Source organism: Scyliorhinus canicula, chromosome 13 (genome assembly GCF_902713615.1).
Source record: "Scyliorhinus canicula chromosome 13, sScyCan1.1, whole genome shotgun sequence".
Taxonomy (NCBI): Eukaryota; Metazoa; Chordata; class Chondrichthyes; order Carcharhiniformes; family Scyliorhinidae; genus Scyliorhinus; species Scyliorhinus canicula.
In genome coordinates, this window is record NC_052158.1 from 144,950,765 (window position 1) to 144,968,872 (window position 18,108).

At 51.9% G+C, this 18,108-nt stretch overlaps 1 protein-coding gene across 1 annotated transcript in view; it reads right to left on the minus strand.

Annotated features, from left to right (window-relative positions):
- The window catches only part of commd2 (COMM domain containing 2), a 28,845-nt gene extending 11,485 nt beyond the window's left edge, over window positions 1-17,360 (minus strand). The window contains exons 1-3 of the mRNA XM_038815517.1: window positions 17,227-17,360; window positions 3,431-3,508; window positions 2,205-2,287 (exon numbers count right to left, since the gene is read on the minus strand). Coding sequence (XP_038671445.1) covers window positions 2,205-2,287; window positions 3,431-3,508; window positions 17,227-17,293 — 228 coding nt within the window. The 5' untranslated portion in view covers window positions 17,294-17,360. The remainder of the gene's footprint in view (window positions 1-2,204; window positions 2,288-3,430; window positions 3,509-17,226) is intronic.
- Window positions 17,361-18,108: the final 748 nt, after the last annotated feature.

An 18,108-nucleotide genomic window follows, 5' to 3' on the forward strand; every position in this document is an offset into this window, starting at 1 on the left:
CTTTTCCCCACTCTCTGCCAGTCAGCCAATCCTCTACCCATGCCAGGATCTTCTACTTAACACCATGGGCTCTTACAATCTCCTATGCGGCACCTTGTCAAAAGCCTTCTGGAAATCTAAATAAATTACGTCCACTGGTTCTCCTTTGTCTAACTTCCTTGCAGCAAGACTTTCCCACTCTTACACTCCAACTCCCTTTAAATAAGGGTCAACATCCATTAGTCTTCCTGACTACCTGCAGTATGTGTTGCAACTTTCTCCATTTAAATAATACTATTCTTTTGTTCTCCCTTCCAAAATGGACAATTTCACATTTTCACACATTAGACTCCATTTGCCAACATTTTGCCCACTTACTTAACCAATCAATATCTCTTTGCAAATTGTTTACAACTCTCGCAATTTGCCTTTCCACCTATTTTTGCGTTGTCTGCAAATCTGGCTACAATACATTCGCTTCCTTCCTCTAAGTCATTAATATATATTGTAAACAGGTGCGGTCACACTTGTATGTTACCACAGAAAGTAGTTGAGGCCAAAACATTGCACGTTTTCAAGGAGTTAGATATAGCATTTGGGGTTAAAGGGATCAAAGGGCAGAGTGAGGAAGGTGCTGCTACAGAGGGGAAGGCAGGCAGGGGGTTTGGGTCTCCTGAACCTGATGTACTACTACTGGGCGGCGAATGTGGAGAAGGTGCGGAGCTGGGTCAGAGGGGTTGATTCCCAGTGGGTCAGAATGGAGGAGAGTTTGTGCAGGGGGTCGGGGCTGAAGGCACTAGCAACGGCCCCGCTCCCGATAGCTCCGGGGAAATACTCAGGGAGTCCGGTAGTAATAGCTTCATTGAAAATCTGGAGGCAGTTTCGCCAACAGTTCAGGTTGGGGGCAGGGTCGAGGGAAATGCCGATCCAGGAGAACCACAGATTTGAGCCAGGGAGGTGGGACGGAAACTTTCGGAAATGGGAAGAGGATTAAGACTCTAAAAGATTTGTTTCCTCGGGGTCAATTTGCAGGATTGAGGGAGCTGGAAGCGAAGTATGGGCTGGAGCAGGGAGAAGTGTTTAGGTATATGCAGGTTCAGGACTTTGCCAGGAAGGAGACACAGAGCTTCCCGGAGAACCGGCCTCCACGTTGTTGGAGGAGGTGTTAGCGGCAAGTGGACTGGAGAAGGGGACAATGTCAGCGATATATGGAGCTATGTTGGAAAAGAATAAGGCACCACTGGAGGGGGTCAAAGCGAAGTGGAAGGAAGAATTGGGAGAGGTTATAGGGAGGGTCTGGTGTGAGATGCTCTGGAGAGTGAATTACTCCACCTCGTGTGCAAGGTTGGGGCTGATACAGCTGAAGGTGGTGTACAGGGCACACCTCACGAGGGCAAGGATGAGCCGATTCTTTGAAGGGGTAGAAGATGTGTGTGAACGTTGAGGGGGGGCCCCCGCTCACCACGTTCATATGTTTTGGTCCTGTCCAAAGCTTGGGGAGTACTGGAAGGAAGTGTTTAGGGTAATTTCCAAGGTGGACCCGGGTCCTCGGGAGGCCATATTCGGGGTGTCGGATCAGCCAGGGTTGGGAGGCAGATATCAAAGCCTTCGCCTCATTGGTCGCCCGAAGGCGGATCCTGCTGGGTTGGAGAGCGGCCTCTCCACCCTGTGCCCTGGCGAGGGGACCTGTTAGAATACTTGACCCTTGAGAAGGTTAAGTTCGAACTGAGGGGAAGCTCGGAGGGATTCTACAAGTCATGGGCACTATTTATTATACACTTTCAAGAACTGGATAACATCGAACATTAGTTTGGGGGGGGGGGGGGGGGGGGGGGCTGTGTATGTTGAAGATGGCTATGGGTAATCCCTGATTCCTTTTTTTTTCTTTGTCATTTGTTTATGTTAACATGCGGGCTGATGTCTGGGGCACGGTGGGAGGATGGGATCGTTGTTACTGTTATGGGGTTTGAGATATTTGTTGTTGGTTATTGATTGTTGGGTGTAAATTCAGGAGACAAATTGTGAAAAAGGAGAATAAAAATATTTTTTTTTAAAAAAGGGATCAAAGGGTATGGGGGCAAAGGGGGGAAACAGGTTACTGATTTGGATGATCAGCCAACAAAATGAATGGCAAAGCAGGCTCGAAGGCCGAAAGGTCACTTCCTGCTTCTATTTTTCTATGTTTCTAACCGCAAAAGGATATGCAGATAAACTAATTTGTTTACCATCATCTTGGAGCTCTCCGTGAGCAAGTACATCAATCCCTCAACTCCATGCTGTACAGTTTCAGTGCTCACGCTCAGCTTCCCTACGGAAAAAAATGGGAAAAGTCCTGTGCGTTACATTCCACACACACAGATTACTGTCATGTCATATAGTTTGATAACTCATCTGACACACTTCATCGTCACAACACTAGGGCAAAATATGATGAGGGATGGGGGATTTCCACATCAAGGTAACCATCGCTGTCCTGCTGAAAAAGGTGGTAGTGATCGTGAGCCGCCTTCTTGAAACACAGCAGTAGACATTTTTTTAAAAATAAATAAATTTAGAGTACCCGATTAATTTCTTCCAATTAAGGGGCAATTTAGCGTACCCAAACCACCTACTCTGCACATCTTTGTGTTGTGTGGCTCAGTGGGATAGCACTGCGACCTCACGGCACCGCGGTTCGATCCCGGCCCTGGATCACAGTCCGTGTGGAGTTTGCACATTCTCCAGTGTTTGCCTGAGTTTCGCTCCCACAACCCAAAAATGTGCAAGCTAGGTGGATAGGCCATTTTAAATTGCACCTTAATTGGAAAAAAATAATTGTGTACTTTGAAATTTTAAAAAGGTATGACTTAAACCAGTGGAGAATTTTCCATCAATTCCCCTTGACTCCAGTTTTGCTCAGGCACCTTGACAACATGCCTGGTCAAATGCTGCCTTGATGTCAAGGGCAGTCACTTCACCTCAAACAGGAACAAGTGGCAATGGATGCAGTAATGTTACTGAACGTCCCATTCTCAACAAATTCCCTTGTCACTTAAATATCCTGCACTAAAAACCTAATAACACTTGCACGTTATAATATATTCCCACAATGTGCATCTAGTGGCTCCAAACTCAATGCCCAGCTCCAGATGCCAGTGGTACTTCCTGTTTAGTTCATTTACTCCCAGCTCCCTCGAGATCAGCCAGAGAAGCACACTTAATTAGAAGCCTACTTACTGCATCTAATAGTTTCACTTGCTACATGGGAAAACCATGTCACCATGTTAGGCTGCAGATGAACAAAAACAGGCAGCTGCAGTCTCCTCATCCCTCCCACCATTCATTCAGGGCAACAGGACAGCTAGTCACTTCCCTCAAAACACAGACTGTGGGTAGGGGAATTTCTGCTGAGTTAAAGACGACTACTGCCACAGACAGGATCACAGATTAAAAGCTGCTCATAATTACATACTTGCCGCTCCTTCAAATATTTTGGGATTTGAGCCTTTCTTCAAAAACTCCACGGCAATTCGGCAGAATTCTCCTATAACTGAACCACAAAAATGGTTTATTAGACAAACGAACGGTTCATTACAGTAACAAAAACGAAACATTCCCCTTCTTCTCCTTCCTTGTAAGTTTGAGATATTGCCTCTTCCAAATGTCGCCTTATTTGCACCATACAGATCGATATAACTGTTGCTATGCTTAAATACATTAAAAGGTGTGCTGTTTTAGTGTTTGACAGCATACCTCTATTTGCGACTCGCTGCAGAGCCAGCTCTGAATATCAACCACTTAAACCCCCCTCCCTCCACTCCCCAAACTCCCTCCTTCCCCTCCCCGCCCCAAATCGCCCTCCTTCCCCTCCCCGCCCCAAATCGCCCTCCTTCCCCTCCCCGCCCCAAATCGCCCTCCTTCCCCTCCCCGCCCCAAATCGCCCTCCTTCCCCTCCCCAAATCGCCCTCCTTCCCCTCCCCAAATCGCCCTCCTTCCCCTCCCCAAATCGCCCTCCTTCCCCTCCCCAAATCGCCCTCCTTCCCCTCCCAAATCGCCCTCCTTCCCCTCCCCAAACCGCCCTCCTTCCCCTCCCAAAATCGCCCTCCTTCCCCTCCCACAAAATCGCCCTCCTTCCCCTCCCCAAAATCGCCCTCCTTCCCCTCCCCAAATCGACCTCCTTCCCCCCCTCGCCCTCCCCGCCCCAAATCGCCCTCCTTGCCCCAAATCGCGCTCCTCACCCCCGCACCTCCTCCTTTCCCCCCCACTTCCCTGCACCCCCTCCTTTCCCCCCACACCCTCCTCCTTTCCCCCCCCCGCACCACCCTCCTTCACCCCCCCTGCACCCCCTCCTTCCTTTCCCCCCCGCACCTCCTTCCTTTCCCCCCCGCACCCCCCTCTGCTCCCCCGCATCCCCCTCTGCTCCCCCGCATCCCCCTCTGCTCCCCCGCAACCCCCTCTGCTCCCCCGCAACCCCCTCTGCTCCCCTCCCTGCACCCCCTCCTTCAACCCACTCCCCCACCCCCCTCCTTCACCCCGCCCCCCCTCCTTCACCCCGCCCCCCCTCCTTCACCCCGCCCCCCCCCTCCTTCACCCCCGCCCCCCCCTCCTTCACCCCGCCCAACCTCCTTACCCCCATCCTCCAACCCCCACCCCAATCTCCCCCTCCCCACCCTCCAACTCCTACCCCAATCTCCCCGCCCTCCCACCCCCACCCCACCCTCCCACCCCCACCCCATCTCCCCGCCCTCCCTTCCCCATCTCCCCGCCCTCCCACCCCAATCTCCCCGCCCTCCCACCCCCACCCCAATCTCCCCGCCCTCGCCACCCCCACCCCAATCTCCCCGCCCTCCCACCCCCACCCCAATCTCCCCGCCCTCCCACCCCCACCCCAATCTCCCCGCCCTCCCACCCCACCCCAATCTCCCCGCCCTCCCACCCCCACCCCAATCTCCCCCTCCCGCCCTCCAACCCCCAACCCAATCTCCCCCTCCCGCCCTCCAACCCCTAACCCAATCTCCCCCTCCCGCCCTCCAACCCCTAACCCAATCTCCCCCTCCCGCCCTCCAACCCCTAACCCAATCTCCCCCTCCCGCCCTCCAACCCCCACCCCAATCTCCCCGCCCCCCCACCCCAATCTCCCCCTCCCCGCCCCCCCACCCCAATCTCCCCCTCCCCGCCCCCCCACCCCAATCCCCCCCTCCCCGCCCCCCCACCCCAATCTCCCCCTCCCCGCCCCCCCACCCAATCTCCCCCTCCCCGCCCCCCACCCCAATCTCCCCCTCCCCGCCCCCCCACCCCAATCTCCCCCTCCCCGCCCCCCACCCCAATCTCCCCCTCCCCGCCCCCCCACCCCCATCTCCCCCTCCCCGCCCCCCACCCCAACCGCCCCCTCCCCGCCCTCCCACCCCAATCGCCCCCTCCCCGCCCTCCCACCCCAATCGCCACTCCCCGCCCTCCCACCCAATCTCCCCCTCCCCGACCTCCCACCCCAATCTCCCCCTCCCCGACCTCCCACCCCAATCTCCCCTCCCCGCCCTCCCACCCCAATCTCCCCCTCCCCGACCTCCCACCCCAATCTCCCCCTCCCCGCCCTCCCACCCCAATCTCCCCCTCCCCGACCTCCCACCCCAATCTCCCCCTCCCCGACCTCCCACCCCAATCACCCCCTCCCCGACCTCCCACCCCAATCTCCCCCTCTCCGCCCTCTAATCTCCCCACCACCCCCCCGCCCTCCAATCTCCCCGCCCCCACCCCCCCGCCATCCAACCCCACCCCCGCCCTCCAACCCCACCCCAATCTTCCCGCCCTCCAACCCCCACCCCAATCTCCCCGCCCTCCAACCCCCACCCCAATCTCCCCGCCCTCCAACCCCCACCCCAATCTCCCCGCCCTCCAACCCCCACCCCAACCTCCCCGACCTCCAACCCCCCCCCCCAACCCCCACCCCAATCTCCACCTCCCCGGCCTCCAACCTCCACCCCAACCTCCCCCTCCAACCCCACCCCAATCTCCACCTCCCCGCCCTCCAACCCCCACCCCAAACTCCCCCAACCCCCACCTCCCCGCCCTCCAACCCCCACCCCAACCTTCCCCAACCCCCACTCCAATCTCCACCTCCCCACCCTCCAACCCGCACCCCAAACTGCCCCCTCCCCACACTCCAACCCCCGCCCAAACCTCCGTCTCCCCGCCCCCCCTCCCCACCCACACCCCTCCCCACCCACCCCTTCCCACCCACCCCCAACCTCCCCGCCCTCCCACCCCCACCTCCCCGCCCTCCCACCCCCACCTCCCCGCCCTCCCACCCCCACCTCCCCGCCCTCCCCACTCTCCAACCCCCACCCCAATCTCCCCCTCCCCTCCCCACCCTCCAACCCCCACCCCAAACTCCCCCTCCCTCCAACCTCCACCCCAAACTCCCCCTCCCAGCCCTCCAACCCCCACCTCCCCGCCCTCCAACCCCCACCCCCACCCTAACCTCCCCGCCCTCCAACCCCCACCCCAATCTCCCCCTCCCTGCCCTCCAACCCCCACCCCAATCTCCTCCTCCCCCGCCCTCCAACCCCCACCCCAATCTCCCCCGCTCATCTCCCTACCACCACCCCCCCCCGCTCTCCAATTTCCCCCCCCCCCGCCCTCCAACCCCCACCCCCCGCCCTCCAACCCCCACCCCCCCGCCCACCAACCCCCACCCCCCCGCCCTCCAACCCCCCCTCCCCAATCTCACCGCCCTCCAACCACCACCCCAATCTCCCCCTCCCCACCCTCACCCCACCCTCCAACCCCCACCCCCCCTCCTCCAACCACCACCCCAACCTCCCCGCCCTCCAACCCCCACCCCAATCTCCCCCTCCCCTCCAACCCCCACCCTCCAACCCCCACCCCAAACTCCCCCTCCCCGCCCTCCACCCCCCACCCCCAACTCCCCCCTCCCCGCCCTCCAACCCCCACCCCCAACTCCCCCTCCCCGCCCTCCAACCCCCACCCCAATCTCCCCCTCCCCGCCCTCCAACCCCCACCCCAAACTCCCCCTCCCCGCCCTCCAACCCCCACCCCAAACTCCCCCTCCCCGCCCTCCAACCCCCACCCCAAACTCCCCCTCCCCGCCCTCCAACCCCCACCCCAAACTCCCCCTCCCCACCCCGCCAAACCCCACCCCAACCTCCCCCTCCCCGCCCTCCAACCCCCACTCCAATCTCCCGCTCCCCACCACGCCCTCCAACCCCCACCCCACCCTCCCCCCCAGCCCCACCCCACCCTCCCCCCCCAGCCCCACCCTCCCACCCCCCCTCCCCACGCTCCCACCCCCCTCCGCCCTCCCCGCCCTCCCACCCCGTCTCCCTGCCCTCCAACCCCCACCCCAACCTCCCCGCCCTCCAACCCCCACCCCAACCTCCCCGCCCTCCAACCCCCACCCCAACCTCCCCGCCCTTGTAAGGGAATTTGTACTGGATATTGTATGAGTTAGGTACCAAGTTTAGAATCATAGGTTTTAGTGAAATGATAAAGTAGATTTAGGTGAGTATTGAGATGAGTGTGAACTCAGGATAACTTTGTGTGACCTAATGTAATCAAGTATAGTTAATATGATTAAAGCAGCAGACCCAGAGAAATAGCATTTAAAATACAAACAGTCACTTGGAAGAACAATGAACAGCTCAGGGCTTAACTAAAATGGTTGCCCATAAATAAGGGCTATAAAGGAGTCTGTTTTTGTATACATTCGGCCTTGGTCCGCAGAACTGTCTGTTTCACAAGAAGAAAGTTTAGACAAAGATGAGATAAGAACTGACTTATGGCTGCTAGGCTGAGAGGCTTAATGTAAACAATAGTGGCCAAAGTAAGGAAAGCAGATAAGACGGCTGTAAATTAAGATAAGAGCTTGCATCATGGGGTTAAAATGAACATAAAAGGCGGTAAGCCCTGAAGCTTTTTTAGATTGCTCCGGACAATCTCAGCTCTGTTTTTCTCATGCTAAGAAAATAAAGTTCACTGCTTGGAAGATCGCTCCTCAGACTCTCTGTGTTTTAATATTTGAATAGGTACAAACAAATTGTCGTCCTGGGGAACCACGACAAAATTGGCGCTGCGAGCAGGGTTGGTGAGAGATCGCCCAGAAAAGCATCTGGAAGGAGTGGCGGAGGCGAAGGTCCGACCGGGGCTGGACATCCCAAAGCCGGCATTCTGACAGCAAGGTAAGCAGATTTGTATTGCACGTAAATCCTTGTTGTCAGAAAAGGGATCTCGAGGCCCGGCGCACTCAGCTCTTTGCTGGTCTTGAATCTCCCCAACCACAAAGATATCCTGCGTGACTAAAACCAAATTGGGTAAAATAGTTTTGAGAGACTGAAACTGATCTGAAGAGTAGAGTTTTGCATGCAAAGCGCACTGTGAATACTGTATTGTCTGTGAGTGGGTAAAAAGGGAGACGAGAAAAAGGCCGAACGCTAAGGTAATGCAATTAGGTTAAGTCAACCGGTTTGGAGCGGGTTTTTCCAGGATACGACTTGCCCAGAAGAGAGTAAGTGTGGGGAAAATCTGCCAGTCCAAACCTACCCAGGACCTCGGGTAAGAGACGTCAACCGAGAGGGAGAGAGATCAGTGAGAGATCACTCTCTGACCTAATACGGTAGTCAAAAGCATAGGAGGGGAACCTAACCCCGGAGGGGGGGATTAACAGCTAGGATAGAGAAAGTAAAAGACCAATTTGAACAAACTGGTCTGAGACAGCAGCGTGGAGGACAGAAATAAGAAGGAGAGTCGGAACACAGGTAGGGTAATAACTAACAACGTGGAAAGGTCACACTGACAAAACCGCCTAGCGGAAAGAGGGGTATAATCGATTGGGAAGGAAGATTAGTTAGGGGATTAAGACGGGATAATAATAAAAACGGAAGCAACACTGGATTGGGGAAAAATTACACATATAACTAACTTAAAAGAGGTAGAGAACGAGTGGCCGTATGTAAAGTGGGAAAGAATAGCCGATAGGAATTGGATAGACGAAATAAACTTGGAAACTCTAGGGAAATTAATAAAGGAATCTGATCGATATAGGGTTTCTATAGACATAGACGAGCACGTAAAAACCTACTACCCTCTAGCCCGGGAAAGGAAGATAGAGCCGGGACAGGGGACTACGGGGAAGTGGATATCGAGACCCCGGTTAGAATTACAGATATTGTCAAGAGAAACCCAAGAGAAAGGTAAACAGGGGACTGAACACGGAAAAACGACACAGCAAGTAATAATCACTGTAACACCCAACTCTGACGGATTAAGTGATAAAAATTGTGACAGTAATCCGAAAAGACAAGTAATGGCACACCAAATTAAAACACCAGTGGAAACATTAGGGGATAAATTCCCAGCCCTCAGGGGAGACATAAAACACGTTTCTAAAAAATGGGCCAAAAGAACAAGTAAAACTAATACACCGTGGCCGGAGGAAGGCACATGGTGCGTAGAGAGATGTGAGGACCAGAAGGGAATGATAAAGAACTATAAAATAAAAGATAAATCTAAGAAAAGAAAGGAGAAGCGAGAAAAAGAACTAGAGATACTGGCATTGTTTGAAAAGGAAGGGAAAGAAAGGAGAAGGGCATGGAGGGAAATATGGATGCAAATGCCAGTGCAACTTCAGGAAAAAGCAAAATTAGAAGATCCAAATGTAGCCCCGTCCCCATACTCAGAGGAACAGGGTTCCACGGGACTGTACCCAGTTATATCAGGCACGATGAATTTTGAGGGAGCATTTGATACAAAACAGATGACGACGGAGGATTGGGAACAAAGGGAGCTAGAAAAGAAACAAGGTGTAGAGGAAGAGACGAGGAAAACAGAAGAGGAGTTGGATGAGTTAAGCCGAAGGAGAAAGCAGTTGCAGGACGAAGTAAATGTAATAGACCTTTTGGAATGGGCAAAAAAGGGAATGGAAAAGGAAAAGGAACGAGAAGAGGAGGGAAAGAATGATAGAAGAAAAGATGAGGGAAAAACAAGTCCTGATCCTTGCGAGGGTGAAAGTGAGGCGTCACAGGGAAAAATAGAAGGAAAGAGGGTCAAAGCCAGCAGAAAGGAAAGAGAAAGAAGAAGAAGCATAGAGGAAACATGTGGGAAAAGGCGCAAAGAGGCAGAAAGACGAGAAAAGGGGGAAGCGGAGATGGAGGCCAGCCCATCGTAACCTATAACATTTCTGCCTTCCCACTGCCCATAAACCCAGAAGCCCACAGCCTAAATTATCAAAACCAATACGCCCTACAAAATCAGACTGACTGGAATAAAAATGGGAAAAGACAGGGAAGTGGTAGGCCACCCTTTCAGAATCAGAGAGGACAGGGACAGGTTAATTATCAGACTCCGAGACAGGGACCACTGCCTGGCCCTCCAGGTGTGTGCTGGGGGTGCGGGGAGACAGGTCACATAAAAAGGAATTGCCTGCGGAATTCCACCAGACAGGGAGAAAACCAGCAACAGGCAGGCCAACAGCTGATCCAAGGGTCGCCGAACAGCGTCCCGATGTTTCAAGGGCCGGGGAACCATCAGAGTTTCGCATAGAGAGGCCCAGAGAACCCCGAAATGGTAGGACAGTACGTACAAATAACAGAAACCGCAGAGCAGGAACCTATAGTTAATGCTAGAGTAGGCGGGATCGAGGTCCCCATGATGATAGACACCGGTGCCACCTGTACGTGCATACAAACGAAATATGCGGATCACCTACCATTGTCAAACCGGTTTGTAAAAACTGTGGGGTTCTCGGGGAAAATAACACTAGCTCAAATGACGATGCCGGTGCCTATTACCATTGGAAATAAAACTACCCATGTACCTATTTTAGTATATGATAAAACTCCTTTAAATCTATTGGGAAGGGACGCAATCCTAGGTCTGGGACTGAAATTAGAATGTACCGAACAAGGAATTGATTTGATGGGAATGTATTCACTTGAGGTACCAGGAAAGGAAGGGGTTAATGTATATTGGCTGGGAGATATAGAGGAACAAATTAAAAGACAGATCTGGACAGTCTGGGGAAAACTTATAGACACTTGGGTTCCACAAGCCAAGTGGCCGAGAACAGAATTACACAGTACAATGATATTTGATGAAGGACAGGCACCTGAAATACAAGAGAAATGGGAAAAGGAGGCAGGACGAGAACAGGAAATAAAGTCAGGAAGTATTTTAATTGGACTAGAGGGAGTGGCCCTCGCAATCGTTAGGAATGAATGGATTGACAAATGGTTCTCGGTACCTGGGGCGGAGCCACATGTCACATTGAAAGTTAATCCGGGATATAGATCAAAGGACCTAGGACCCATGGTGTTAAGAGCGCAAGACTTAGAATTTGTACAGACAGATAGTGCAGATATTTGGACGTCCAGCGATGGACAAATGACAAAAATAATTTTGGATGTTAGGATGCTTGGGACACCAAAGCAGATAACAATAGGAGTGCGAAGTGAGAAACAGGAGCGGGAATGGAGAGAGAGCTTAGAGCAGGATTTGAATTCCCTCCCACAGGAGTTGTGGTCCAGACAGGACACGGATGTAGGGAGGGTTAAAAACGCTAATCCAGTTGAAGTCAGACTAAAGACAGGGCGCCAGGGGCCCTATAGACCACAATACCCAATCAAGACAGAAGCAATTGAAGGAATTAGAGAAACGATTAAGGGATTGATAGAAGCAGGGGTATTAAAGGAAACCCGGAGTAGGTGTAATACCCCGCTCCTACCAGTAAAGAAGGCGGACGGAGAAAAATGGAGATTGGTGCATGACCTAAGGGCAATTAATGAGGTAGTGGAAGATATGCCCGTAGAAGTTCCAAACCCTTACACCTTGCTGACAAATATACCACCTGAAAGTAGATGGTTTACTGTAATCGACCTATGTTCAGCATTTTTTAGTGTGCCACTAGCTCCAGAAAGTCAGTATCTCTTTGCATTTACGTACGAGGGGAAACAATACACATACAATAGAATGCCCCAAGGATTTAAACATTCCCCACATGTATTCAATCAGGTGTTGAAAGCAGATTTAGAAGGAATACAGTTGGAAGGAACACTGCTACAATATGTGGATGATTTATTATTATGCACAGAGACACAAGAACAATGCAGGAAGGATAGTTTAAAACTTTTGAAAAGACTAGCAGAGGGGGGTCATAAAGTATCCTGGAAGAAGCTGCAGCTGTGCCAGAGAAAGGTAGAATACTTGGGGAGAGAAATATCCGCAGGGCAGAAGGGGATAGCTTCACAGCAAATAGAAGCAGTACTGAAAATTCCGAAACCACAGACGGTGGGACAAATGATGACATTTTTGGGAATGACAGGATTCAGTTCAGAATGGGTGGAAAACTATGCAGAAAAAACGCAGGCACTACGAAAGATAATGAAGGAAGCAGGGTGTGACGAATTAAAAGCCAAACTAAAATGGGACAAAGATGCGCTAGAAGCATTTGAGAATATAAAGAGTGAAATGGCACAGGCACCAGCATTGGCTTTACCGACCTATGACAAGCCCTTTGATTTATTTGTGAGTAACAGAGAAGCCGGATTTGCTACAGCAGTGTTAACACAGGAAAGTTGCAAGGGAAGGCGAAGGCAGACTGTAGCATATTATAGTACCAAGCTAGATGACGTAGCAATGGGATACCCGCCGTGTTATCAAGGCCTGGCAGCAGCTTGGTGGGCGTACGAAAAGGCAGCTACGGTCACAATGGGATATCCGATAAACTTACATGTATACCATAAAATAGCTGAATTGATTGAAAAAGGGAAGTTTGTTCTGACGCCGGCTAGAATTCACCATTTTCAAATGCTGACCACATTCCCGGACATTACGATAGTAAAGTGCAATAGGGCCAACCCAGCTGACTATATGCCATTGCCACATGAGGGAGAGGAGCATGAGTGTGTGAGAGAGACAAGAGCGTTTATGAAACTGAGGAAAGATCTGAAGGCAGATAGGTTAAACACAGAAGAAAAGAGAACGTTGTATGTTGACGGCTCGTGCCATAGGGATCATAGGGGAAATCATGCTGGCTATGCAGTAGTTGAACAGAAAGGGAAAACATTTGAGGTAGTGGAGGCAAAAGAATGTGAGCAGCCATGCTCAGCCCAGTTAGCGGAGCTTGAAGCACTGACCAGAGCATGTGAATTAGCAAACGGGGAAGCAGTGGAAATTTATACTGATTCGGCCTATGCCCACGGGGTTTGTCACTTGTTTGGGGCAATATGGAAGCAAAGGGGATTTATGAAAAGCGGAGGAGGACCAATTCAACACGAAGTTCAAATCAGGGCTTTAATAAGGGCTATGATGGGCCCAAGGGAATTAGCCATAATTAAGTGTCAGGCGCATAAAAAGGGAATAGATAACATCACACAGGGAAATACCAAAGCTGACAAGGCGGCTAAAGAAGCATCAGGATACATTGAGGCTACGATAGCCCCAGTAGAAATAGCAAGGCCGCACCCAGGGCCAGGTGTGGGGAATATCGAACCTCAAATCACATTAGAAGATGTGGCACAATTACAGGAAGAAGCCCCTGTAGCAGAAAAAACAATGTGGAGAGAGAGAGGAGCATTACAGGGACAACATGACAAAATATGGAGAAATGGGGAAGGGTTGATCATAGCACCCACATCGTTACTAACCGTACTAATTAGTGAAGCACACGGGGTGGATCACTGTGCGAGAGGAGAAGTGGCTAGGAAGATTAAGAAAGAAGGATTCTGGTCACCATACCTGCAAAACTCAATTGACTACATACTAGGTCTGTGTGAGGTGTGTGCTCAGAATAATATCAGGAAAGGCATTACTGCCCCAATAGGGCACATACCCATTCCTGAAGGGCCGTTTAAACATCTATGCATGGACTATGTGGATATGGGAAAGGTGGTAAGAGGAAAAAGATACATGTTAGTGATTATTGATAGATTCAGCAGATGGATAGAAGCAACGCCATCCAAAGATCAAGGATCTGGAACGGTAATTAACTTCCTGTCAAAAGAAATTATCCCAAGATTTGGCATACCCATGCAATTAAGTTCAGACAATGGATCTGCTTTTATAGGGAGGGCACTGAGAGAGACACTCTCAGCACTCCGTATAAAGCAGAGGTTTGGATGTGTGTATCATCCTCAATCCCAAGGAATGGTGGAGAGAGCAAACGGAACCCTCAAGGCGAAAATAAGCAAAATTTGTAGTGAGACAGGAAAAAACTGGATAGATGCTCTGCCATTGGCTTTAATGCAGTACAGGAGTCAGGAAAACAGAATCACACATTTAAGCCCGCATGAGATGATGACAGGAAGAGTAATGCCGGTGCCAAAGATCGGGGGAGCAGGGGGCCCCACATTGGAGTGTTTAGATCAGGATGCAAGAGAGTATGTACGACAATTAACTTTTATACATAGAACTATTTTTGAACAGGAAAAGGCCAAGGAGGAGGAGAGCCCTGCCACGGAACACCAGATCACACCGGGAGATCAAGTATACATCAGAAAGTTCCGGAGACGTTGGCATGAACCCAGACGAGAAGGGCCGTTTGAAGTCACCAGAGTATCTCCCACGGCGTTGCAAGTAGAAGGCAGTACACTGTGGTATCACTTGAACCATTGTACCAGAACGGTACCTGGGGTAGGGGAGAGAAGGGAGACTGAAGTTAGAGGTAGGGCGGATAGAAGTAGCAGCGAGGAAGAGATAGAACTACACGAGGAGAATCGTGAGGAGGAGGAGCAGAGCCAAAGTACAGCAGAAATAATAAATGATGATGAGAGTGGTTCTGTGCATGAGCTGGCTGATGATACAAATGCCCAGCTTCAGCCTGTTAGTCACGGTGCCGAGGGAGGTGTGGACGGGGAAAGGGCCTCGTTCCCCACATGGGACTTGGAAACTGTTTCCCTGGGGGCCTTCCTTGACCCGTAACAAGGGAAAGCGGGATGCAGATGATATAGGGGTGCGGAATCAGGAAGGTAGAGTATTAAGACAAACAAGACGTAGGCGATCAGTGAGTACGGATACTATTTGGGAGAAAGGAGGGGTCTGTGTTATGTTTGGAGATCAGTGTTGCACATTTATCCCTAACAACACTGATCCAGAGGGGTCATTTACACGGGCCATGAATAAGTTGAAGAATCTTAGGGCAGAAGTGAAAGAAAATGCTGGGTTTGGGCATGAAGCCTGGAATTGGTTGGATAGGATGTTTGGAAGATGGGGGGCATGGTTTGCCAAAGCTGGAGCTGTAGCAATCATAATCATAACCGTTCTAGGACTCATATTTTGTTGTTTTTTACCCGCCCTGAGATCCTTCCTTACCAGAGTTGCAACACGGCAGATGATGGTGACAAGCAGCTCACGTTCGCGAGGAAAAACGGAGGAAAGGGAAAACCTTGAGCTGCCTCCGATGAGCGGATTCACCATGACCCTGGTCGAGATGGAAACTCGTCACTCTGTGAAAGGACTATAATAATGGACGATTGCTTTGTACCAACAACAGCACCTGACTGAAATTCGCAAAAGACTTGGAGAACTTAGTCTGTACACAGGAATCAGTCTTTTTTCCTTCCCTTGACAAGGGTGGGAAGGTTTTTGGCTGATGGCTGTTAGGAGCAAGCAATCTGGGGGAGCGACCCGAGAATTCGAATCTGGATAGATGAATTATGATAAAGAAGAATTAGGGGCGTTGTTCCCTGACCAAAGTATTCGGCTCCTCCACATTGCCTGCAAAAAGTGTTTAAAATAAATTGTAAATGGGATCCAGTAAGGGGATTATTTGAGCTTGGTAATTTGTGTGAGGCTAGGGAATAGCCTCAAAGGGGGGACATGTAAGGGAATTTGTACTGGATATTGTATGAGTTAGGTACCAAGTTTAGAATCATAGGTTTTAGTGAAATGATAAAGTAGATTTAGGTGAGTATTGAGATGAGTGTGAACTCAGGATAACTTTGTGTGACCTAATGTAATCAAGTATAGTTAATATGATTAAAGCAGCAGACCCAGAGAAATAGCATTTAAAATACAAACAGTCACTTGGAAGAACAATGAACAGCTCAGGGCTTAACTAAAATGGTTGCCCATAAATAAGGGCTATAAAGGAGTCTGTTTTTGTATACATTCGGCCTTGGTCCGCAGAACTGTCTGTTTCACAAGAAGAAAGTTTAGACAAAGATGAGATAAGAACTGACTTATGGCTGCTAGGCTGAGAGGCTTAATGTAAACAATAGTGGCCAAAGTAAGGAAAGCAGATAAGACGGCTGTAAATTAAGATAAGAGCTTGCATCATGGGGTTAAAATGAACATAAAAGGCGGTAAGCCCTGAAGCTTTTTTAGATTGCTCCGGACAATCTCAGCTCTGTTTTTCTCATGCTAAGAAAAATAAAGTTCACTGCTTGGAAGATCGCTCCTCAGACTCTCTGTGTTTTAATATTTGAATAGGTACAAACAAATTGTCGTCCTGGGGAACCACGACACCCTCCAACCCCCACCCCAATCTCCCCCACCCCACCCTCCCACCCCAATCTCCCCCTCTCCGCCCTCCCACCCCAATCTCCCCCTCTCCGCCCTCCCACCCCAATCTCCCCCTCTCCGCCCTCCCACCCCAATCTCCCCGTCTCCACCCTCCCACCCCAATCTCCCCCTCTCCGCCCTCCAATCTCCCCCTCTCCGCCCTCCAATCTCCCCACCCCCACCCCCCCGCTCTCCAATCTCCCCGCCCCCCAACCCCCCGCCCCCAACCCCCCAACCCCCCTCCGCAATCTCCCCACCCTCCAACCCCCACCCCAATCCCCCACTCCAATCTCCCCGCCCTCCAACCACCACCCCAATCTCCCCCTCCCCACCCTCCAACCCCTATCCCCGCCTTGCCCACACACACCCACCCCTGCCCTCCAACCCCCCTCCCCGCCCTCCAACCCCCACCCCAACCTCCCTCTCCCCACCCTCCAACCCCCACCTCCCCGCCCTCCAACCCAACCTCCCCCTCTCCGCCCTCCAACCCCCACCCCAACCTCCCCCTCTCCGCCCCCCACCCCAACCTCCCGCTCCCCGCCCTCCAACCCCCACCCCAACCTCCCGCTCCCCGCCCTCCCACCCCCACCCCACCGCCCGCCCACCCCAACCTCCTTCTCCCCGCCCTCCAACCTCCTTCTCCCCGCCCTCCAACCTCCTTCTCCCCGCCCTCCAACCTCCTTCTCCCCGCCCTCCAACCTCCTTCTCCCCGCCCTCCAACCTCCAACCCTCTCATTCTCCTGTCAGTAACTCACTAACCCGCAGAATCCACCCGAGTCAGGAACCCCAGATGCTCCTTGTGCTCCTCCGCTAAAACCAGCAGCATCTTCACTCAGAGCGAGCCCGGGGAGATGGGTGGAAAAGAGACCGCGAACACTTCCGCCCGGACCGGAAACCCACCGCTCACAGAGTCCGTGTTAAAGCGGGCGCCGGAATAAAGGTTCCGCCCCCACCCAGCTCCATAGCGCCAACCTGTGGCTGAAGCCAGAGCCTGACTCAGTGCTGGGCCTGAGCTGTCAATCCTGAGCCTTCCACACAGTCACAATCCCTCAGCATGGACAATCTGAACCATTCCAACTTGAGTCACTCTGTGTTCAAATTGGTTTGTGATTAGAAGCCCGCTGACTGGTCACAAGCCTTACTAATTTTCTGTGGTGCTCACCAATCCTACTACACTAAGCCCAAAGGGGGATTGGATTTTGGGTTATGACCACCCGTGATACATAGAACATAGAACAGTACAGCACAGAACAGGCCATTCGGCCCTCAATGTTGTGCCAAGCATTGTCCGAAACCAAGATCAAGCTATCCCTGTCATTCTGGTGTGCTCCATGTGCCTATCCAATAACCGCTTGAAAGTTCCTAAAGTGTCCGACTCCACTATCACAGCAGGCAGTCCATTCCACACCCTAACCACTCTCTGAGTAAAGAACCTACCTCGGATATCCCTCCTATATCTCCCATCCTGAACCTTGTAGTTATGCCACATTGTAACAGCTACATCCACCCGAGGAAATAGTCTCTGAACGTCCACTCTATCTATCCCCCTCATCATCTTATAAACCTCTATTAAGTCGCCTCTCATCCTCCTCCGCTCCAAAGAGAAAAGCCCTAGCTCCCTCAACCTTTCCTCATAAGACC